The sequence below is a fragment of the Dermacentor andersoni genome, chromosome 3, assembly GCF_023375885.2.
Source record: "Dermacentor andersoni chromosome 3, qqDerAnde1_hic_scaffold, whole genome shotgun sequence".
NCBI classification, from domain to species: Eukaryota; Metazoa; Arthropoda; class Arachnida; order Ixodida; family Ixodidae; genus Dermacentor; species Dermacentor andersoni.
This window is the reverse complement of record NC_092816.1, coordinates 38,617,501-38,641,847: the sequence shown is the minus strand read 5'-3', so window position 1 is coordinate 38,641,847 and position 24,347 is coordinate 38,617,501. Positions and strand designations below refer to the sequence as shown.

Genomic DNA, 24,347 nt, shown 5'->3' with positions numbered 1-24,347 from the left:
AAGAGCATGTGCGCGGCTCTGAGCTGCTGGAATTAATCACCTGCCTGTTCCCACCTCCCTATTTCTCCACCGTCAGTTTCTTTTTTTCTTCTTTATTTACTGCGCTCCTTTCAACGTGGCTGCTCGCGAGCGGTTCTTTTTAAGTATTCTTACCTACTAACGTGGACATTAAAAAAATACAGAGAAAAATAAAGCTGTTGATGCAGGTCGGTTGAGTCAGAATGTAACTATATATAGGCGCATTTCGAAGCAATCTTCCAAATAGCAGACTAAACGCCGTCGTGGATAGCTGAAATTTCACAAGAATTTTACAAGTGTTTACTGCCACAAAAATATGTTCTACGCTGCGAACTAGCATCGACTCCCTTACTGATTAATTACCTTCACTTTGCCTGAAAAAGGTGCCATTCCTTCGTTTGATCAACTCTTCATAATGAGGCAGAGGAATCAAGAACTTTTGGTGTCATGGCTGCCACTGTTGCGACACATCTGGTGAAATAACATAAACATTCGCCAAAATGTATAACCGTTTCAGGCCCCGCACACGTCCCTTATTTACAATGGGCAGCAAAGACAATACATTTCCATTAAGTATGATTGAGATGATGCCGCACGCGTGCGCTGATGTCGGGCTGATTACCACGTTCCTGCTGATAGCTTGGAGCGTCGTCAGAATTGATAATGATTGTAACATGTAGCATGTAACATGTAACAGAGGCATGCTTTCTTCCTGTTTTCTTTTTCTGCTTTCTTTAAGTTTTCAGATTCATCACTGAAGGCTGCGTCACATCCATTGCAAGAATTTTTCAGGCGACACCAAGATAGCTTCGTCCTTCGAGGAGCTCCTCCAGGCGCACTACTTGACCAGTAACTTGCTGGAAGGAACATGCGCCCATCAAACGTCCTAATCGTGAAACAATCTGGCGAAGGCATAGCCCCCGAGATCGAGCGGCGCGCGAGGCAGCGCACCTGGTCTGATCTCGAAGGCCACTCACCACATACGTAGGGGACAGCAGCAGCGCTTCCTTTTGTTTAGCACCATTTGGTCGATGGGCGCTGAGGCACGACGTTCGTTTACGTAAAGAAAAGACAAGGGTCCACCGCAAACCCACATGCATGGGAAGTTAACTCGATTTTCCTTTCCGTGCAGCTGAAGGGTCACAAACGCTCCGTCGCCTCATCACTATTCCACGGGGCTTTCCGTTTCTGCTCGACGTCCTACAAGAAGCAAAGTCGAGAATGCTTGAAAATATGCGCGTGGATCCGCTCCGTCAGCATTCGGTTTCATTTCGATCGAGTTGGGCTCGTGCGCGAAAGTGCCCGTGGGGCAGTAGCATTGGAAGGACAATGCAGAAAGCCGTTGGCACTAGTACCGCGTTGTCACGCCATCACGTCGTGAAATTCCCTGAACATGCCATGTGTTCCGCACGAGGAACCACCAGGTAATGAGGCGAAGCTGCTCTGGTGATATGGCCACGCTCATTCAACCAGAAAGACAGAATAAACTGAACAGTGTTGGCGGTGTTACGAACAGTTATGCACTTTATATGAAGGAGTTGTCTTGTCGATCATGCGAACGTCCAGGGTTGTGGTCGGCGGCATGGCAACAGCTTTAGGCAGGTTTTTTTTTTTTTTCTTTGCACTCAGTCAGCAGCGATTGTGAGGACATGCGAGCGCGTACCTGGTTCGAGCCTAGTGGACTGGACAATCCGGCCTGCCACCAGCCCGTTGGGATGACCATTGGTGACCAGTGCCATGTGGAGCTTTTCCTTTTGGAGAAGCCGCCGGTACACCTTCGGTATCTTGTTCCACACGGCGCAAACCTGCGCGGAGACGAATATTTGTAACAGGTTAGGTCAGGTTAGTTTATTTCGTCAAGCCGCCCTTTATGAGTGATGCTACACTAAAGCTTCCCTTTGTAGAGTTCTGGGTGGCAATTTTTTAAAGATTCTTTTTCGTGATTATATTAGTGCTTTTTATTTATAGATACGAATTTGAAAGACGACTTAGCCGCTTTATGCAACGCTGGGTACTCCTCGGTACCATGCAAATAGAAAGAAAAAAGTAAGTAAAAGCCCAAAACGCACGTACTAAGATTAACAGCCGAAGAGCATGAACACCAAGTTATACGCGCGAGCAAAGAACAGCGAAGGAGAGAGTATCAGAACACATACAAAAACACGTACATAACACGTACAGCTGTGGGAACAGTAGGTCTGGGTACAGAAGATATGATGGTTTCTATAAAAAGAAACGAAAACAACGAAGGCCGCGACACGGCCTGGAACAAGTATTAAATATTGTTTAGTACGAGTTCGGATGCACTGCTTCTCCGTTTACATAAAAAAGAATGACAATATACGTGTCGCCCTCGGCTGCGCCAGACCACCAAAATGTTTTCAAATCAAAAATGCACGCCCTTGTCTGTTACTGCTCCCCCGATGTGCACACCTGGCCCCGTGACAAGATCCCGCTTAAGTTACATTGTCCGAGCACAAATTAAAAGCGCGACCACTGTATATATATGCGTCATAATAAGAAGTGCGTCAGTATTATATACGCTCGCGTGTTCACGTTGTATTACTTTACGTCTCGAACTTTCATCTCTACCGAATTGACTTTACATTGAAGCTGCATACTCTATCGCACTTCTCCCGCCATGATATAACTTTACTCTGCCGCGTCTGATTAGGGGTGGCATTTACGAAAGCCTACTCGTTCCTTATTGTAATGTCAGACACACCTATCTGCGACTCATGCAACTGCGAAGAGTCTATCAATCCCCTGTTGCGCTTTTGTGATCGTAGTGACATCTGACACGACGTTCTTCGGAGTGTGTTAAGACGATTAGATAGCAGACCTTTTTCATAGACAAAGATGCTTGGAGCATGGGTCCACGCGTCGCAGACTCACAAAGCGACGCGACCATTGCTACCATTCATGAAATCAACTGGCATTAGTTACTGATCGTAGGCGTGATTCGATGGACTACAGCAAGTCTTAGCGCTGATAATACCTTCCTTCTTCCCTCTCCTATCTTTCTTTTCATCCCTTAACCCCCTTCCCTCCGCGTAGGATACCATACCGGACTCGCGTCTGGTTGACCACCCTAACTTTCCTTCCTTCCTTTCCTCCTCCTGCTCCTGCTCCATTACCTTACTAACAAAAGCGTTCAGTGTATAAGCAACTGTTTGCGCGTCTTCCTTTATAAAACTTTTCCGGTTCACGCCTGCCAAACTACACTCTCACGTCGATAACGTGTCTCACTGTTGTTCGCCACCCTTTATCACAGCAAGTAGAGGAAAAACATGGGCCAGCTCGCAGACGCCATGGAGAGAAGTTCAATATCGCTCGCCCGGTAGACTGGAAGCTGCAAACTGGCAAACACAAAGCGAGGCCTTCGCTGAAATTCTCGCTTCTCCTCCGACTCCACCCCCCCCCCCCCCCCATTTCTCCTTCTCGAAAACACTCACCGCCCTTCTTTTAGACAGGCCCGAAAGGCATAGGAACATCGCAGCGAGCGCGTCTTCGAAACAATGATCGATAATGGGAAGAATAAGAAGAAGATTGGAGGAGTAACTGTAAAGGAAAGAGTGGCAGTGTAGGAAGTACATGGGGCAAAGACGTGCGTGCGCCTAACGGAAGTAGACGAAGAAAGTGTGGAAAGAGGATAGTGGTGGAACATAAAGCATAGAAAGAAGTTTAGAATGAATCTATAGCAGGTAGAGCTGTAAAATTAGAACTAAAAATAGCAGCAGCAGCAGTAGCAGCAGTGGTAGTAGTAGTAGTAGTAGTAGTAGTAGTAGTAGTAGTAGTAGTAGTAGTAGTAGTAGTAGTAGTATAAGGAAGAGGAGGCAGAGGAGAAGAACAGAAGAAGGAAGTTAAGGGTGAGACAGGTAGATCGAGAGTAAATGGGAAGATGGCGGAAGAGGAGACGTAAGGAGAAGAAAAAGAAGAAAAACGAGAGTAAAAAAAAACGAAGGGTGGTGGAGAGGGGAAGAAGAGACAGATAGAGGGAAAGTACCACGCTAGAACATGAAGCATAAAATTTACGATACTCACTAACGCCAAATTTCAGCGCAGCTCCATACGTGTTTTCATTTCACGATATGTTGTCTGGCGCGGACAATCTTTCTCGTGCGGCAGGTTGCAAGCAGAACGAAGTGTGGCGCGACTGCCTCGCTAATCGGGAGGTCGCGAGAGGCAGCGCGTGGGTGACGCGCGGGCGCAATTCACGGCAGCCGCAGCATGAAGTGCTTTGTTTCCATATATGAAATCGGTGGACGCGCTCGCCGCATGCCATCGGTGAACAGACGACGGCGCGCTACTCTGGCGCCATCTCGTAGCGTACTTCGCCGCAGAGCCCGTCTTGCGCGGCACTACTGTCTCTTTCTCACACTTTCGCCATATCCACCTCCCCCGCTTACCTCCTCGCGCTCTCGTCGCTATCGCCGTCTTTCATCGCCCCCTGCGTTCCGCGTTCGCTCTTTCATTCGTCACTGTGCTCATTCGTTCAGTTGCGCCGACGCCGACGCTCAACGCAGAAACGACAGCCTAAGAGTTACGCTCTCCGAAGACGGGGTAAACCGTGTTTGTACAGAAAGACGTAGTATGATGAGAAGGCGGGAGAGGGCAAACATAAGAGTAGCGGAAGTAGAAAGACACATACCTGAGTGCTGTTGTCGGCGGATAGCGTGTTCTTGTTGGCCACTTCGTGCTCCTGGACAATATAGCCCTCTTCGTTCGTGATGAGGATGCTGGTGACGGGAGTGGGACTGCAACGGAAAAAAAAGGAAGTGTGGAAGTGTTAAGCGAAAGTGAAGATATAAAGGGTCAAGAGCACCGACTTTTGGGAGAGTTGGTTTTGCGTAGAAGAACAAGGTCAAGCGCGCACAAACTATGACAGAGGGAGGCGTAGCGCTCGTGTTGTCTACGCCTCCCTCTGTCCTTATTTGTGCGCGCTTGACGGTGTTCTTTTATAAAGGGTGGTCGGCACCGCAACGAGCAATCAGAAAAAGGATGCAGGCGCACTCAGCCTTTGCACATTTCAGGCGATATTGGATACCTGATATAATTTATCTTAGCGCCCTATGCAGCTTGTTACATGCAACTTATAGCGTTAATACCGATATTGTATAATTTTTTCACGATTGCAACGTGAAAAAATAAAGTTGCAGCACTGTCCTTGCAAACTTGCCAAATTTCTTTGTTTTAGGTTCGTTTCGATAAGAAGATGAGACAACGAATAAATCAGCCACATAAAGCCTACAGAGAATTCATTCATTAAGCTGTTGTGAGTTCACCAAGGCCTTTTCGATTTCTAACTTCTGAACGTGAACATGCGTTCTTTAATTATAGTGTTTTTATTCTGGTAACCTCCGATCTCGGTGCTATCGCATCGTCGTTTGATAAAACGTTTACAGCTTATACGATAACATCAGAAGGAATTACCAGACTTTCAGTGTGCTGCACAACTTCATTAATTCTGCTTGGTGACGATAGAAGCTGTGTTGACTGGACATTATGGATGATTCTAAGAATACAGTCCAGTTCATTTTGACCCATTCGAGTTATTTTTTAAACCTTGACCTAACCTTGTCAACATGGTAAAGGGCCATATAATAATTGAAGTTTTCGTACCAGGATAGTCCTGGGACTCGTAAGCAACACGCCTCCGTCTGGTTGGCGTTAACTGTCTGCACGAGAGCACGGAAAGGACATCCCCTGTGTTGCGTGACCTCGTTAATATTGCTCCGGTGCACTGCAATAGTTGGGTAACTGTGCGCTTTTACAGATCGATGTTCGAAACGAGGCCACCCGAGGACTAAATCTGTATACGGCCCTGTAAACGAACGAAAAAGCTTCCAAATTCCATTACTTTGATCTTAGGAAGTAAAGCCAAAGTCTCCTGAGTACACTGATAATTCTCACCACTTTCCCGGCATTTCAACGTGGGCTTGTTGGTAATGCATCTTCAAGGGGGGTTCCGTAGCGCGATTAAAAGACGGGACAAAAGACGACACACAGTGACACATACAGCGCTGTGGACACACACACATAGCGCTGGTTGTGTCCCTGTGTGTCTTCTTTTGTCCCGTCTTTTAATCGCGCTACCGTACACCCCTTGAAGACACTTTCCGGGTATTACGCATTAAAGCAACGGAGTATGTTCTTTGTTTATTCGCACGGACTGCCACAAACACAATGAATTCGAGGAGGTAAGTGAAAGCAATCTTCCTCGGCTCCTGCAGATGCTTCAGCATAGACATGTGAGGCTTATCGTCCATAAATCATCGCGCGTAGTTTTCAGGTTGATCAGTCCACATAGGTTGACAGCTCTGAGTGTTTCTTTTCCGACAGTTGTCGTGCTAGTACCACATTCGTCGATGTATACCGTCACATAGGATTAAAACCGTTAACCTGGCCCCAAAGATGCAGCCTTAACCTAAGAGACGGAGGACTGGCGCAGACGGAAACGTAACCAAAATAGGGATAACGCATAGATTTCCTGCCGTTCATTCACCAGATATTAGGCTCTTCGCTGCAACTCGCCGCTCTCTCAAGACCGGTCAATGAACTCTGAAATATATGACAAATTTGGCACGAGTTCGACATCATCCTCTGGGATGTTTCTCGGCGTAATCTATCGGGAAAAAGCATTTCAGGGGCAAAAATCACGACCACGTGTCTCTCGCAGCCGTTACATTGCCTCCCTTTCTCTCTTTGTCCATGTAACCCACTCGCTTTAGGGCCAACTGCGCTTGGTGCGATGGCATACCCACCCTAATACATGTAACCTGTGAGTGCACTAAGCGCCCTCATAGGCCACATAGCAATGATACAATGGAGCAATGGGAGGCAAAGCTCGCCCGTTCCGACTTGGCAGGACAAAAGTCTTTAATTAGCCAGGTCAGGCAGGCGGCAGAGGACAGTGGGGCCCTGGACTGGGGGGCTCCGATCACCCCTCCTTAAAATCTCGTTCTGTGAACTAAGGTTTATATATATATATATATATATATATATATATATATATATATATATATATATATATATATATATATATATATATATGCACACTGCCAAGTGGCTTTCAGCCCTAATGGATTTTCCAAGGCAACGACTCCTACTTTTGGCTTAGCTTACTTTACTTCCTGGGGCAGATAAAATTAGAAGTGCTGAAGCTAATTTCAGGACGTCGAATCGCCAAACACCACGATCGACTACTTTCTTCTCTTTACTTCGTGAGCAAGGCAGGCACAAAGAAGGTGTTTGAAACAGCGTTTAACGGTAGCGTTCTTTTTTCCAATATCTAGTCATCTGGGAAAAACTATTTCTTGTGATTACGGTAAAGGCGCACGCCCGTGTAGGTTTACTCAATAGGTAGGTGCCATAAACAGGAGTATGAGCTGCAATCGTGTTGTCTAATTTTGTTCCATCTTTTCAAGCAGTCCCCAAGTATTCTCGTAGTCACGTACCAACATTAGTTTTCAACCTTTTTGCAAGCATAAACGTTGAAGGCCATTGCATATGTATATACAGTGAATGGCATCTACGTTGGAGAAATAGCTATTAAGAAGCTATGTTCACAAGGAAAGCACCCTCTGTGTGATCATAAATGTAAGCGTAAAGCCGATGGGGGAGAGAGGGGGAAAAAAGAAAGAAAGAGAGAAAAATGCATGCAAAAGAAAGAAACGTGGACAACTGAGCCAGCATTTAAATATATTCATAACTTAAAGTGGTAACAGAGCAAGTAACCAAAACATATGTCGTGTTTTTCTTCGTATGTTCCGCTTGCTCCTTAAGCCTTGCGTGTGCAAATAGTGGCAGTGGGGCTGTCACAATCAGGTACAGTCCTTTTTTTTTTCTTAGACGAGAAATCCAAAGCGTGCTGACGGTATATGTACTGAATTGTGAGCCTTCATGGCAAGCACGTCACATACCCGCATGGTGGCCCATTTCAGCGAGAGTACACAGAAATGGTATGGTGATTTGTTTTACAAGGAAATTTCACAGGGGAAACAACCAGGTCACTTATTCGAGAAACACCTCTCACGTAAGATCAATTCTTGCTTCATCTTTAATTGAGAGTGTAAAGGAAACCTTGCGGTTACCGACATCAGACAGCAGTTTCTTAACTGGCCCGTTTGCGCGCAAACGTTATTATTCTAGAACTGCTCGAAAGAGCAGATGACAGCCAATTACAATGCTGAACATGCTGGGACGGCCAATGGCAACTTACAAAGAAAAAGTTTACAAATTGAGCCCCAGGAGTTTTCTAATGGCTCTTATTACGAAAACTTTATGTGGTAATCCGCACAAAACGTTGTAAGTATGCGTAGCGGCTATATAGGAAGATTACCATGCATAATGAACGCCAGCCACTTTAATGCGACAGTGTAGGGTAGGTGTTGCAATCCCAATTAGTGCTTCAGAGTTGAAGGTTATTCTATGGTACAGCCACTTAAGAAGCGAAAAGTCCATATTCAAATAATGTCTAATTGCGAAGCACTCGACAACCACTTGACTGGGACACGGAAAGATGTATGTAAAAAGTAGTTAAGCGGTAAGGAGATCATGTGTCATCGAAGAACGAATGTCCAGTCAGACGGCGACATCGATGATATAATGATGTCTGGCGGTTAATGAAAGGTAAGTAGGCACGATATGCGTTTTCGTTATGGACGTGTTCGTTCTTCACCATGCAATATGTTCAAGAGTGTGCAATGAGTTTGCGTGTCTAATAGGTTAATTTTTTCGAAACTTCCGATTGGTGGCTCTCAAGTCGAATAGGTCGTCACACCGCAATACACATAGCATCGCTTAAACGCCTTGTACAGAATCGCCGCCATTTTCTCCAGCAAAGTACATTTTAATGTGCCATAAGCCATTATCAACACCTCAGACATGCCGCAGCTTCTTACATGAATTTCTTGATAATTAAAAGACACATGATTGCGCCATTATCACTAAGTCGTTTGACCAAGTGCCGTAGCTATATATGCCATAATAATGATATTGTTGCCAATAAGACGGATTTAAAATAACTGGTGCCCTGCGCGGCAACCGCATGCTCTTTCGCAGCGGGGTCGTTCGGAACTGCCATCGTTACCATCATTCTCACTACCTTGCAACTCCTATAAGCGTTATTAACCCTTAGATATTGGCAAAAAAATACATTTGACAATTTTGGACAGTGAATGATCGAATCGATTACGAATCGAATCGCAAAAACTGATGTATTCGTACTCAAAATTTTGGATATTATCACATCCCTGCTAGGTTGAGAACTTGAAAGTAATTTTTTACTCGTTATTTCTCTTTTCTTTTTTGTCAGCACGTTCCTGTGCGTCTTGACGCATTAGGGAGATCGTCGCCGGAAGGCACACACGTCGTGCTGTGAAACGCATAGGCTGCCATATAGTCCCGAGTTCCGTATTTGTCGAACCCCAAATATACCTTCGAGGTTCCCATTAGACCCCACTCCTCCCTCTCTCCTCTCTCTCTCTCTCTCTCTCTCTCTCTCTCTCTCTGTCTGTCTGTCTGTCTTTCTCTCTCTGTATATGTGCATGTGTCTGTGTGCAGGTGCTTGCGTGGTATATATATCCTGCGTAAGTTTATTGTTATTCGCCCAATACGATAACTGAAAAGGAGACTCCAGACACCCTAGCGAAATCTGTTTTCCATTTCGCCTCAGATTTGTCTCGCTCTACCCGCAGGGTCTGCGGGTATCTCAGGTTGGGGTTGGCCACAGCAGTAAACACAGGATCGTAAAGAAACAATTGTGCCCTTCTTCCTGACGGCTCGGGAGTTTTCCTTTTAGTACAATATGAAAGAAACTGATGTTTTCTCCAGTCAGACTGCAAACTTCGCACTAATGCTGTATATGGAAGGGCGTCGCAGACGTAGGGTAACAAAAACAAAGCTGTCCAGAATTTGCGCTGCGCAGGATAAGCAACAAAGAGGAAATGTGAGCTGGAGTAATATCTACGGGTTTTTTGCGATCGTTTTATGCGATAGCGCAGCTTCCATTAAGCAGAAGTCTGGTTTTCTAACCGAAGCAGAGAAAGGTAAACATTGGAAGCATACGATCTCTCGGATACCGCGGGTAACGGGAAGCTTTTCCGAAATATGCGGTGAAGAAAAAAAACGAGCCAAGATGCAGCACCACGGGCTATCTCGCTCTATTATTTTTCTCGCGCAAAGTTTTTTTTTTTTTTCGAAACGTGACAAAGGCAAAGGCTTTCACACTTTTTGTATGCGTGTATATTTCTCCTTTCTCTAATGTTATGGTCTGCAACGCGCGCTCTACGAAACCAGAAAATCGATTGGCGTGGGCTTCTTCTTCGTCTCAGTGCGTCCTTTTTTTACAGATTACGATCGATTGGACGTTTGTTCGATAAGGTGGTGGTAACAAGTCGGGCGACTAATCAATCGTTTGACAGCCATACAATTTCGCCTAAATGCTGGAAAGACAAAGAAAATGTACAAAAACGCTTGTCGTATTTTGCAGGTTTTCAGCGACGACTTACACGCAGAGTTGAAGGCCTACTGTGAGATTATATTGAGTTCCGTGTTAACTTTTTTGTTGATAAACAGAGGACGGTAGAGAAGTCTCCACCTGAAGCAAACCTCTAGACAAGGGCAATTCGCCTCCGCCAGGGCATCAAACAATCTCCGAAGTTGGTTAATCAGGGTAATAATAACAGCAAAGAAAGTAGCACTTAAGAGGAAGCTTCAGCTCGGGCCCAACTCCGACGCGGCCTATTCAAATGCATGTGCAAAGCAAAAACGTTTTTATGAGATAACCCCTGGACCGATTTTAATGAAATTTGTTACATTTGAAAGAGAAAGTTAAATTCTCGTGACTGTTAGAAGCGGAATTTCGATTTAGGGCTTGAATTTTCTTAAAAGGATTTTCAAATGTTTGACAGTTTGAAAAATATAGAAGCGCGAACTTTACGAATTCATAGCTCTGCATAAAGAACTGATATCGCGGTTCTGTAAACGGCATCCATTAGATCATTCAAAGCGGACATATTCGATATGTCATTTTCCATCTTACGTGAATTTGTTACGTTGGTTACAAGGGTTCTGCAAAAGTTGTATTTCCCTATTACTAATTTTTTTATATTCATGTGTAACATATCAATTTTGTCCTCTTTAGATGTACCATTAGATACAATTCACAGAATTGTATTAGCATTTTTCGTTGTTGTGTTGCAGAGTTGTAAACTTGATAGTTTCTTTATTTTTAATTTTCGATTTTTGCCAATTTTTAATAAATAATTGACAACCTAACTCGAAAATTCGAGACCAACAGTCACTAGATATTAAGTTTTTCTTTTAAATACAACAAACCTCGTCTAATTTGGTGCCGTGGTTGCTGAGAAAAACGAATTCTCCTTTTACATGTATTTAGATAGGAGCACCCGAGCTAAAGCTTCCTCTTAAAGGCGCAGTATGTATGAGCATCGACTTCCTGGAGTGGTGGTCTTAAGTTTGAAAAGCCTGAGGTGGATGTTTTTCCTGTATGTTTTATGTTTCCTTCGGCATAAAGTCATAACGACCGCTACTGGATGGTGTTCGTGACCTCACGGTCACGGGACTTTCCAGAAGTCATAACCTCCGGCGTACTCAATACGGAAAGTTGAAGACAACTCCCCTTACAGAGGATGAAGCAATGTAAACGTAAAATGATTGAAATCTCATCACGTTCACAGGAATTCACGGTGCCGAAAGGCAGACGTGAAAACACGGACGCAAGTAGAACGACCCTTGAGTTGATCGTCGACGCTTGTGTCGTCCTTCTCTAGCCATATTTGCAAGCCTGCCTTTTCATACTATCACCGATCACCAAAAGCTTGCTGGTCAAGGTTCCGTTCCCGACAGCACTACCTATATGGAGCGTGGTCACAAGAAAAAAAAAATGAGGGAGCAATATCGATTCTGATGTATCGGAGACGGTTGCCGAGGCTTCCTTCAACCCGACGACGATCGTTATAGGTGCCGACACCCTCTGCTCTCAAGGACCCCGGCACAGTTAACGACGTTACGCGGCCCCACACCGCGCCAACCAACCGGGTCGGATCGAAAGCCATCGCCGAGTCGTCCAGACTCTTGGAGCTGCTCGCTGTCTGCACTCGATTTCGCTAAGCCGCGCAATATTGCGATAGCCAGATCGGTCAGGACAGAATCGAGGACCTAGGCTCGCATTCACCGAGCATTTGGTATAGGGAGAGGTGGCTCGTAACGACCAGTGCGGACAAATAAATACTCACAGTCAATATCCCGGACGCCAGGCGACGAGCAAAACTAGTGGCTATGTCTCGAATCAACTATTAGAGGTGTTCTTTTTTTATTTTTTTCGAAGTACGCATTCTCTTACTCTATCCTAGCCGGTCAGCTCACGAAGCACGCTCAGCCGTGCTCCCGCATGGGTTGCAGAAAATAGTGCTAGCCTTCCCTCCTTCCCCACAATAACCACTGCTCTGTCGTGAAGGACAGATATAGGTAAACGAAAAACATTAAAGAAAACTCCGCGTGTGTCTGCAAGAGACGTCACGTTGTCTGTGTGAAACAAGTAATCAACACGACGGACGGCAGTGGACTGTAACCGGGCGCAGCAAGACCGCCTGGCCTGTTTGCATTGCAGACCAATTCCGTCTGGACTCCGCCGATGCTTGGCAGCTTGGCGTACCCGGTCAGGCCTGCTGTAGCCTTTGCGATTTCGTCTGCGATTCACACTGGAGTGGCCGACAACGCTGCGTTTGATGACTGTAGTCGTGAGGAGACTTTTGAGCTCATTCTTTTTTCTCTTTAAGATACCAGGTGCAGAGACTATTGCAATCTCGCGTTGATAAGCGACCACATTATATGCAAGAATTATTCTGGAATGCCGTCCCCATGTTAGTCGCAGCAAAGTGTGACGACGACATTTTTAACGTAAAGGTGGCTGGACGCACGTATACTTGTGCGATGTATCTCTCTCTCTTTCGTGTTCTGGTCCTACTACCTCCTTCTCCCCGGTTCCTCAGTGCGCAGTGTACCAAAGCATGCAACCTGGGGCCGAATTGACAAAACGTAGTCAAACGTATTGCTTGCTCTTTGCCACATGGCCGCTAGTCAGCATGAGGATTCATCACCAGCAACACGTGCACATACTATATATATATATATATATATATATATATATATATATATATATGTAGAATGAAGAAAAACAATACGACGTACGTTGAATAAGCACAGTATATGGTACTGACGTTTTGGCTGGAGGAGTAGCCTTCGTCAAAAGGGCTGGTCCACCAGCCGAAACGTCAGTGCAATATACTGTGCTCATTCAACGTCGTCCTCTCTTTTCTTCATAATATATATATATATATATATATATATACGTGCGTCCGTGCGTGCGTGCGTGTGTGTGTGTGCGTATGCGTGTGCGTGTGCGTGTGTGTGTGCGTGTGCGTGTGCGTGTGCGTGTGCGTGTGCGTGTGCGTGTGTGTGTGTGTGTGTGTGTGTGTATGTGATATGGTCAGCAACCGGCCAGCAAGGAACCGGCCAGCAACAATAATGTTCCTACGGTGGAAACAGCATTGTGAACGCAATCAGCGGACAGGCAACGCGCAGTTTGACATCCGTAACACTGCGCGGTTTTAAAGAGGCGGGATATCTACTCTTCTCGCAGACGTCCTTTGTTTAGCCTGCGCAAAGCACTCCCGCGCGGGCCATTCCAAATGGTCCTCCCGGAGCTGAAGGATATGGAAAATTACTCCGGTGCCATCCGCCGGAATGAGAAAAGAAATGTGCCCCTTCCCACATTTCCTCTTTCCGCCTTCGCTGCAATAATAAATGGGCCGCACCAAGAATTGCGCTTATAGGCTCGATTTCCCTATCCGTCGGAATAAATGGGTGGCAGCGCGTCGAGGCCAGTGGTTACGACGGCTTCTTTTGCACGACTGTACGAGAATATTCCGTGCATCGTTCATGGCCCGCTTCAACGTGGCTTGCAATTTGTGCGTCGAAATTTTACGCTTTGGACGAAACTGTTGGGCGCGTTCGCGGACATCGCGATATCGAAATTCTTTGCACACTGCTTCATCCACAAGAGTGCTGCCCAGCGAATAGTTCATGGCCGTGGCGTACTCATAACTGCTTTCCCCGTCTGTCACTAGTGCAGCGTACTTTCAGGCGGAATAACGGAGACTGTTACGAGCACCTCGTCACGAGTGTCAATGTGGTTGAAAGTTATCATCAGCCTTTGTGGGGAGGAGGGGTGGGGGCCGATTCCTCTATGCAATAGCCTGATCGAAACATATCGGCCCTCCTGAAAGGACCAATACAATTCGTGCTTACATTACTTCGTGCTCGGTAAGATGTTTAGCCCACCGATTACTATAGGCTCTCGAAACCGCACGCCGTCTGCCTAGTCGCCCATATGTGGGACACTGCTGTTTAAAATGTTGTAAGTGACGAAGCTACGAAATTTTAACTACGGAGAATAGATATACTGTATCATATGAATTTTGTCCCTTATGGAATGTAATCACATTCTCGGCAACAATCAATTACATTTCAATTCTTATTGGTAAGTTTGTTGTCATGAGGACGTGCCCCCATGCAAGTACCAAAATCCGCGGTGTTGCAGCGGTCGTTACGCAGAAAAGACTAGATGCACACTTATCAGAGTTTGCACAGAGAAGAGATATGACCTTATGATTACAGGCTGCCAAACGCAAGCTTTTGCGTAAGAAATGCGAGGACATAGTGCCACTCAAAGAAATGTACTACACGTAGTACATTAGGCATATATGGGTTAAGCGACTTGTGTGCAGAAAATTATAATGATACATGGTACGACTAAGGCAAAGCTCTATGTAACACGTGGTGCTGCTTTCACGCATGTGTGCAACTCAGAAGCTCTTCACAAAGCTTTGCCAGAAGGAGCTGCAGGGAAGTTCATCATCGCTACGATAGCATCGTATCAGAATTTAGTTAAGCGATTTATTGTAGTTAGCACGCTACCAGTTTGTTCACAATGCGCTGCTGCACTTCTTCAGGTTCGCAGGCTAACACGAAAGCAACGGAGAACATAGCGTGTGACTCCCGGATAGCATCTGTGTTTTCTTTTGTTCTGTTTTCTTTCTTCCCAGTACTTATCTCCTTTTTTTCAATCTTCCCCCTTACGCATCCACCCAGGAAAGGCAACCAAATGTATACTTCCGGTTAAAGTATTTTTTTAAATCCTTTTCCCCTTCCTCTTCATCAGTTTCTCTGTCTTCCCCTTCCGCACTGTAGGGTGCAAACTAAGTCCTGGGTAAACTCCCTGCTTCTTATTCGTCTATCTACCTTTCGCAAGAGCTTAAGTAAAGACGTCCACGCCTGTGAGATTATTGATGGGACCGCTGCAGTGTTCTAAGACGAAGTTAAAAGATGGCAGGGACACACAAAGCAAAGAGCAACGGCGTAAGCCGCCAAACACACTGCACCTGTTGTGGTAGACGCCGATGTGGAGGTCCTTCTTGATGTACGTCAGGTAGCCGACAGCCGCGACGGTCGTAGCCACGGTGGGGTACGAACCGCGGCCAGTGAGCAGCGCACTGAACTCTGCGTAAGAATGCAAAACCGAAAAAAAAGCCGATTAAATCAAACGCGTGTATATGGGAAGTGCTCGGGACCTATACAAAATCCTTCCTTAGGGCAGGTCACTTCGTTGTAAAGGCAGCGCATCGTAACCCTAACAACAGAGCAGGCTAATCCCGTAAGTTCGATAAAAGAGCGCCATTAACGTAAATTCAAGAGAGACTTGGAGAAACAAACCACTAATCATTCATGCACACAGTTCGTGCGACAGAATGTCACAGCACTTGCCAACCTTATTGCAGAGAGGTTCACAGTACGCTCAGCAGCGACAGGCGAAAAGCGACGATGGATAAAGCCGCGGATTGTCGTCGAATATTGCTATCGCATATTCTTTGCGCCTAAGTTCGTGGTTCGGTTGCAGGATGTTCGTCACTGTTGCCTTCGTAGATAAGTCGCGTCCTTTCCAACATACAGATGGCGTTGAAAACGTCGTCGACAGTCAGTTACGATTAAACCGTCCCGTCGTCGTTCAATGCGACGTATTCGTCAGCCATCGAGCCCGATGACGCGCTACAAGCGATTCCTGAAGTAATGCCGCAGGACTACTTGGGACATCGGACGCACGCCCGTCAGGCGCGTAGTTAACGCGCTGCCGTAAGTGCTATCGTATAGACCGCACTTCGGTGACGACTGCGGAGAGCACCTGCGGAACCGTTACGTGGCGTTCGTTGTAGAGCCAAAGATTATAGCTGCAGGGGGACGCTAAGTTCTTTCGTTGGGCAGGTGGATTCGTTGTAAAGGCGTTCGCAATAAGCATTAAACACAGGAATTCTCCCGCGACATAATCGACCCTTCGTTATACAGGTCATTTCGCTGTAGAGGCGTTCGTTCTAAAGGCACGCGTCCGACTGAATAAGGATTTCGTTCAATTTCAGCCCACGCGCGTCTTTCATCGAGTGCTCCGCAAGGCTATTAGGGCACAAATTATCGGTGCTTGTTTGCAGGGCGTGAGAGCCAACATAACAACGGCATTTTTTCTTTTATTTATTCTCATTTATTTATTTCAAACATACTAACACCTTGCACACAGAGAAATCGCGAGAGAGAGTACTTCACATAGCTTAAAGGAAGAAAAGAGATCAATTGAAGAACATGGCTTAAGAGACATCAACACAAAAAGTTACCCAAATAATGCGCTACAAAATATCAAAGCCTTGAGATCCATGACGGCTAGAAGTAATCAATCTAAAATACAAGTGTCTTAGTGCGTCGACGAACGCATCATGGTAATTTTTGATGAATGCCTCATTCAGGCTTCTTTGCGCAAAAGCTTTTCAATGTTTTTAGAACGCGCAACTGAAGTAAAGGTTAAAAGAATAGAACCTAGCATGGGCGACCAACGATCTGAGCAGAACTAAGTTCAGCGAATGGCTTTAGTTATTGCTGCGGTGTGAGAAACCACTAGCGACCAGATTTCGTGGGCTACAACGGCCAATTTGTTCCGCGGCATGACAAGATTGCAGTGAACACGACGGTGTTACAGGTGGTTTAAAAATGGTTTGAAGAAAAGAAAGAGAGAAAATTAATTGTTATTAAATATTTCCTCAAGAATTCAGCCAGTCCTGGTTGGAGCAAACATATAAATGTCGAAAAGTGTTTCCATAATATGTGTGCAGCACATGACCAACCATGCCTCCGGTGCTCGAGCTAGCGCAGATCCTACGTCGATCCCGAAAATTTTGAACAGTAACCAAGTAGAATATACCTGGTTACTGCAATAATAGCTGTGCCTGCCTAGTTGAGCTCTGCGTCACCAGGTGGCTCCACCGTGCAGGTTGTTCCCGTTTGTGCCTCCACTCATCCGGTAAAACGCCCAGTCCGCTTGCATTTACTCGATTACCGGATGTGCTAAAACTCTCTATTAGGGAGAATTATAGCGAAATACTTCACTGAACCAGTCGACACCGCTGGAGCAGAGCATCTTCTGAGGCCATGGCACACGTCGTTTTCCAAGAAGCGATATAATGGTATTCCCGATATTGCCGTATTAATATGCCGTCTGCTTTAGCAATTTTTTCACATTATTATTTTTATTTCATGCACGGGTACACAAGAACTATGTAACCTGCCCAACATGGTGAGGTTTCTGTACTAAGATATACCGTTAAGTATACCAGCGTGTCGCAATAACTAGTCTAGGAAACAAAGACGTAATATTCACTAGTACGTATTCCAACTATCTTGGTTACAGTATTTCTGTACAAATAAACTTCCCTTTAAGGAAGAGAGTTGGCGATGTCAGCTCGGCTTTTTCGCGCTCCTTTATGCCTGTCTGGTGGTATATAAGACATGCGCATTGAAGTGAAACCACGCCCCTCATTCAGTAACTGTGTAACCTTATTGTTTTATTATATTTACGGATCCAAGTAGAAATATGTTAGTGAGACCATATAGGTTTGGATATTGATATGCAGTGGTCAATTCTTTGCCTGTGTTGTCGGCTGGTGTTATCGTCCAGTCATTGTGACTCAAAATGTTCGTATCGTCTTTTGTTGGGATAAACTTTCTCTAAACAACTGTATATGGAACGACAGAGGGCCGCGTGAGAGTGACTGCTGGGAAGACAAGAATGGAAAACGCTCCGCAGATGTATCAGAATCTGAGCATTTGATACACCAAAGACAGTGAAGCTAGATAAGCGACTTCTCGCGCTCTTCGGAAGAACTAAGCATACGTTTGTGGGCGGTTCTTGTACAAAACTAAATTCCAGCTTACGACAGATTCATGAATCTAATAAGTCTTTTCAAATTGTGCGTATAGGGCCGTTCCAGAAGACACCCCAAGCAAAGCGCTGTGCCAGTACCACCGTTACCACACGATAATAATAATAATAATAATAATAATAATAATAATAATAATAATAATAATAACGAGAAGAAGAAGAAGAAGTAGTAGAAGAGCAACATATCCTTACTGATATAAACAATTTTTAGCTACAGAGCTGAAACTCAATTTAACGAATCGATGATTGCGTTCGAATTATTTCGTTAAATCGGGAAGTTTGGAAAATCGATTAAGGAATTTTTCGGGCCTTCGAAATCTAATATTACAACGCGACACCCAAAAGGTACCGCGGCATTGTATTTGCCGCTAACCCACGCCTGCGCGCGTAAAACGTCCGCAAGGGCGGGGGGGGGGGGGGGGGGAATGGCAAATACCGCCGCCCTTAGGGCCATCTGGTACGCGAGAACGCTAGCGACTGCTGAGCCCGTTGTTCCGTGCATGGGAGCGGCGGGCAGCTTCGTCAAAATAAAGCTAGGGCCGCGACTAGGGTGCCTAGATGTTTTAACGCGAAAGCATTAGAAAGCACGCTCGAAGAAAAACCTATCTGTGTCAAAATTAGAAAGAAATCACAGGTTTTTTTGCTCAACTTTTTCTGGAAAAGCTTCGTTAAATCGGGTTTGATGCAAGCTAGTTTCGTTAATTCGGGCTGATGACAACACTGAACCTTAAGGGTACTTGCCGAGGAATGGAACTTTCTTCTTTAGATCGGGAATTTCGTAAAGTCGGGTTTCGTTACATCGAGTATAACTGTAGTCCCATTGTAATTGCTCCATTCGGCAATGCATCCAGTATGTGGACCTCTTGTGCAAGTAATTCATACAAACGCACCCATGTGGGAACCACCAGCGCCATCGACGTTATAACCCTGTCACAATAGATCAGATAAATCACGTTATATCGCAAAACACAATAGCAGAGGGTGACGCAATACAAGTATCACACCACTGCGTCTTGCACTGTTTTGTCCTTTTAAATGCGTATGTCAGGAAACATCCAGCGAAAGCAAGCTTGTACTTTCGCAATATCCCGCGACGTGCAACTCGATATCCACACTTAAAAGAAGTATTCTCTTGAAACCCGAAAATTTCGCGCACATGGACCCGAATCGCGTTTCCTCCCTACCGAGTAACAATACGCGAAGGTTAAAAATAACAGAGACAACAAAGCATAGGCAACCAACATAATGCAAGTCATTGCGTGAGCATCAAACACCTCGGTCAGCACGGAACGCCATGAACATTTTTACAGCTATGCTTCTTTCTTTCTAAAGACGCCCACTATATTCAGTCAGGACACGGACGTGACCGACACGGCTTTCCCCGGAGGCGGGAGCTCACAAAGGCGCTGTGCGCGCCATTAGCAGAGCTCGTGCGAGCGAAGCGAGGAGAAGCCTTCTTTTACAGGTGGCGAAAACCCAGCGGGTGACTTAGGATTAGCAGCCCGCACACTGGACGGGGTGCCTATTTAGATAAGAGCCATCTGAAACCTAATTTACATTTCCCCCTCTGCCTAGCTTCTCTTTCTGGTTCTGCAGCGCTGATCTCCTCAGAAAGAAACAAAAAAGGAAAAGAGCAGCATCAGCTTTTTTTTATTATTATTCTGCATCACTGAAGAAGCGTACATACAGCCTTGCGGAATGGAAAGCAAGTGTGAGGAAGCTAACGTGAGTTGGGCGGGGAAGCCGAATTCATCGATTTGCCGGCACTATAGGGGGTTAACATCATACCCGCCGCATTGTCTCAGTGGCTACGTACGCTGCGCTGCTGAGCGCGTGGTCGCGGGTTCGGTACCCGGCGAGATTGTGACGAGAAGCTTTATCGGTGTAGCCGACAACGATGCACCGACCGAACGTGGGCCATTCACAAGCACGAGGACCAGTGAAAGGTTTGTTCGCTGTCGGGCTGCCGACAGTCTTGGCTTCGTAAACGGTGCACACATTTACTGCGGCAAGGCGGAAGACCCGCATACGACAACGTTGCCTCCTCGCAGACCATCGGCACCGTCGGCCCACGCCGAAAGACGCATGCATACTCCACGTGTACACACTCGCCTTACACGCGGGCGGACGAGACAGCCTCTCTGCGCAGACACACAAAGCTGTCTAGACCGACGGCGGGCGTACGCGCGCATTTGCATACGCGTTTTTTTACAGCCCCGTCCCCAAGTCGGGCCAAGGCCGGTTTTTTAATTATTACGCGCCGGCCTTGCGCACGCACATACACAGCACGCGCGCGTGTTATGCAAGTGTCGGGCAGTAGGCTACCCGGCGCCTCTCTCGCGCCAAGCTCCTCCGCGCTGTGCGGCCACACAAGCGCGCTCGCTGTGCAAGCAAGGTTCGTTGTCTGCGTTGCGTGGACACGGTGTGTGCGTGTGTGTCCTCGCCTTCACCCCCCACCTCCCCCCCCTCTCAGACAATGTCTACGCTATTCACCACTCGTCGTCTGTGCTGGACTCGAAACCACTTTCGGAGATGCTTGAGCCATGGCCGCGTGCGCTACACCCGCAAAAAGCTATGCGTGCAGTAGTCGAGTTCTTGAAGCGTGCCGGACAGAGGAGCCGTTCTTAGTCCTCCTGTGCATCCTCCCGCATGCATGTAGTGTTCACCCTCCCTCTCTTTTATTGTTGCCCTTTCCCTTTCTCACAGTGTTGGGTAGCAAACCGGACGCTCGTCTGGTTGACGTCCGTACCTTACTTACATTTCTTTGCGTTCTAGTTCTCTTAGCCTATATAGAAAGAACGGAATACGTCCTCCACCACATCCACCCACCCCCCTCCCTTCTGCTCCGCCGTGTATACAAGCAAGAGTGCATTGTCTGTAGATTGCCCTACTGGCGTTAGCCATGCCTACATTAAAAAAAAAAGCTATACCGGCACGCGTAAGGCCGGTCGACGGCTTTTGCAAATGTACAGTGACTAACAGACAATTATACAGCAATTTGTGCTTTTATTGAAGCAACGCAGTCCGGAGAAACTTGTGCTGGACGTCGTAGTAAGCACAAGAGCATATCTCGATAATAAGACGACTTGAGCATGGAGCCGGCCCTGATTTCCCCATAGAGTTTCTCACTATATTACCTAGAGGGAAATCCGGCGCTGCTGCGCTGTGGGATGCATGGGAATTACGGTATATTGTGACTTCTGATTGGCATCATTCTCGGAGACCTAGGCAAGCACCGCTCCGTCTGTAACATTGATTAATTTCCTACTAAAACAGCACGTAAAAAGCTGTTTTACCTTTATTATTACACAAAAGCGTGTTTTGTTTAATTATGAGAACTCGTTATTGCGCGCACAATTATGTGAAACGTAAAAAGTATCAGCGGGCTTCTAAAGTTGGAGGAAAGACGACAAGATTCGCGCTCGCTCTGGAACAGTTTATCGTCTGTTCTTCCTTTTCCACGCTCGGTTATGCATTGCAGGTGAGTAACCTTCACTGGAAGATGTAATATGCGTGAATAGAAACATTTAGGGACGATTTTACTCTAACAACGCGTTCTTTCTGTAGCCACATCCACGTTCTAGACGAAGCCTCTTACAACACCAGCCAACACGAGCCTCGCAGACACATACCGTCATTCCCATGACGGCACAGCGCCCCTTAGGAAGCTCCCATCGACAGTGGCGCCAGATTTGCCTCTAAGCGTTATAGTGAGAAACTCTATGGATTTCCCTATACAAGTGCGTGCGAAATGCGCAATTCCTCTCGTTTGGCGACGACTATAATCTATTTGAATAGAATTTGTTGCATTTGAGAGGGAAAGCTAAACGCCTGCGGCTGTTGGAAGCAAAATCTTGATTTAGTGCTTCAAGGACATCACAGTGAACGCCGATAATCAGTAAGCTTGAAGGACCCTAAAGGACAAAGTTTAAAAATCCGCAATTCTACTTCACCGCACAGATAATAACGCCCTCTGTAAACAGCACCCGTTAGCGCATCTGAAACGGACAGATGTGACATATTCTGTTGACAGCTGATTAAGTGAAATTGTTACAACGTTTACGCAGAGTTTTGCAAAAGTTCTACTCATAAATTAATGGTATATAACTGAGAGCGATGCACAATGCTTTACACGTATCAACTGGTGCAGTTTACAGACTTGTGGCCTCATTTGTTTACGGCTGTGGCAGCCGCATTTCGAATTGGGGTGAAATGCAGCAAACGCCCGTATATATCCTGCATTTCGTGCATGTTAAAGAACCGCAGTTGATGGAAATTCATCCGTAGCCCCCACAATTCGGCATGCCTCATAATTATATCCTGGTATCGGCACGTTAATCATTGCCTATGACTAAGTTCCTGAGGTTGAACTTCCTTTTTAAGCATACCCCTCTTGGCTAACTTCTTGGGTCATTACAATGGCGGCCAACTTGTGGCCGCTGTGTTAGCTGGAAAGCATGTGCGAGTTGCCTATGGGGAAAGAAAGCCCAAACAATGAATAACTAGTGCACAGTACCAAGCGACGAGAGAGAGCTCGGCTAGATGGAATTTTTAGATTTGATGTGCTTCCAGCGCTTAGTGAGAAACACGAAATAACAAGAGTAGAAACTAGAACAGGAAAGGCAACAGAGTACTAGCTCCCTGTCCTGTGTTGTTTTTTCTTCTGGTGTTACGTATTTCCAGTTTCCCTCTAAGCACTCGAGATGCATCAAATGACGACAGCATATGCTATAGCCTGATCGGTAGAGGTAGCGGTGTGAAGGCTCCCCTCATTCATTTATTGGTGAAAGGCTGCACTGCAAACCTAACCTAGGTAATTCTGGCGTAATTACCCTGCAAAACTAATGCGACAGATAACAGCAGCTCCACATGTCAAACTTTCAATCTGTGATTCGCTCACGTAACACTCATTACGTTGCCCACTTGGCCAATCACTCAATTATTCATAGATTCATGCACTCACTTACTCATTTATCCGTTCATTCGTTCACTCTATTAGTCAAACGTTCACTCACTCACTCACTCACTCACTCACTCACTCACTCACTCACTCACTCATTTACTCACCCCTTTACTCACTCATTCATTGATTCATTCCCCCATTGATTCACTAATCCATTCATTCATTCACCGACTCACTCACTCACACGCTCATGCCAGCTCTAGCATCGCCAGCAGTGCAGGGAATTAACGAAACGGACAACATTCCGGCGGCCGACCTTGGCAGTCGGTCGACCTTGACACGCAGGGTGACGGAAACTGAAACTGGAGTCGCGGGCATGTGCAGAGAACGTGTCACCGCACATTACAGCTCGCAACGCCACTCTCTCGCTCGAGCGCTTTGCTGCGTCAGGTTTTCGATTAACTGCTGCACGCCGCGACAGCGAAGATCGCGGGTTCCCGGTCATTAGGCGCGCGACCCCGCGGTCCAGGCGTGCCGGCTCTTCTCAAATATGCATGCAACGCGGAACTTCTGCAAAGGCGCGCCGCTCCTAATGAGCCTAATGGCCAAGACGCGCTCTGATGAACCTCCACTCCCCACGTCCAGACGAAATCAACGGCGAGCCACCACTTCGGTGCACGCGTAATATGGCTCCGCGCTGTTTAAAGAGTGACCTCGCGATGCTGGCCACCGCGTAGTCTACACGTGCTGTGATTTTTCGGTGCCTTTGTCTGCTATGAGTCAGTTCGTTCAGTGATAACGTAATGGCTTGCGGGCCTGTGGATTTGTGCAAGTGTGCGTGCGTGTACATTTCTGTGCGTGTGCGTGAAGGTGTCCGTGCGTATTTGTGAATGTTGGGGTGGAGTGAGTGAGTGAGTGAGTGAGTGAGTGAGTGAGTGAGTGAGTGAGTGAGTGAGTGAGTGAGTGAGTGAGTGAGTGAGTGAGTGAGTGAGTGAGTGAGTGAGTGAGTGAGTGAGTGAGTGAGCGAGTGAGTGAGTGAGTGAGTGAGTGAGCGAGCGAGCGAGTGAGTGAGTGAGTGAGTGT

At 46.4% G+C, this 24,347-nt stretch overlaps 1 protein-coding gene across 4 annotated transcripts in view; it reads right to left on the bottom strand.

Annotated features, from left to right (window-relative positions):
• Positions 1–24,347, bottom strand: part of sog (short gastrulation) — a 319,699-nt gene that overhangs the window by 61,299 nt on the left and 234,053 nt on the right. For all 4 annotated transcript variants that reach the window (XM_050167443.3, XM_050167430.3, XM_050167438.3 and 1 more), the window contains exons 5-7: positions 15,486–15,603; positions 4,670–4,775; positions 1,682–1,823 (exon numbers count right to left, since the gene is read on the bottom strand). In XM_050167443.3, coding sequence (XP_050023400.1) covers positions 1,682–1,823; positions 4,670–4,775; positions 15,486–15,603 — 366 coding nt within the window. The remainder of the gene's footprint in view (positions 1–1,681; positions 1,824–4,669; positions 4,776–15,485; positions 15,604–24,347) is intronic.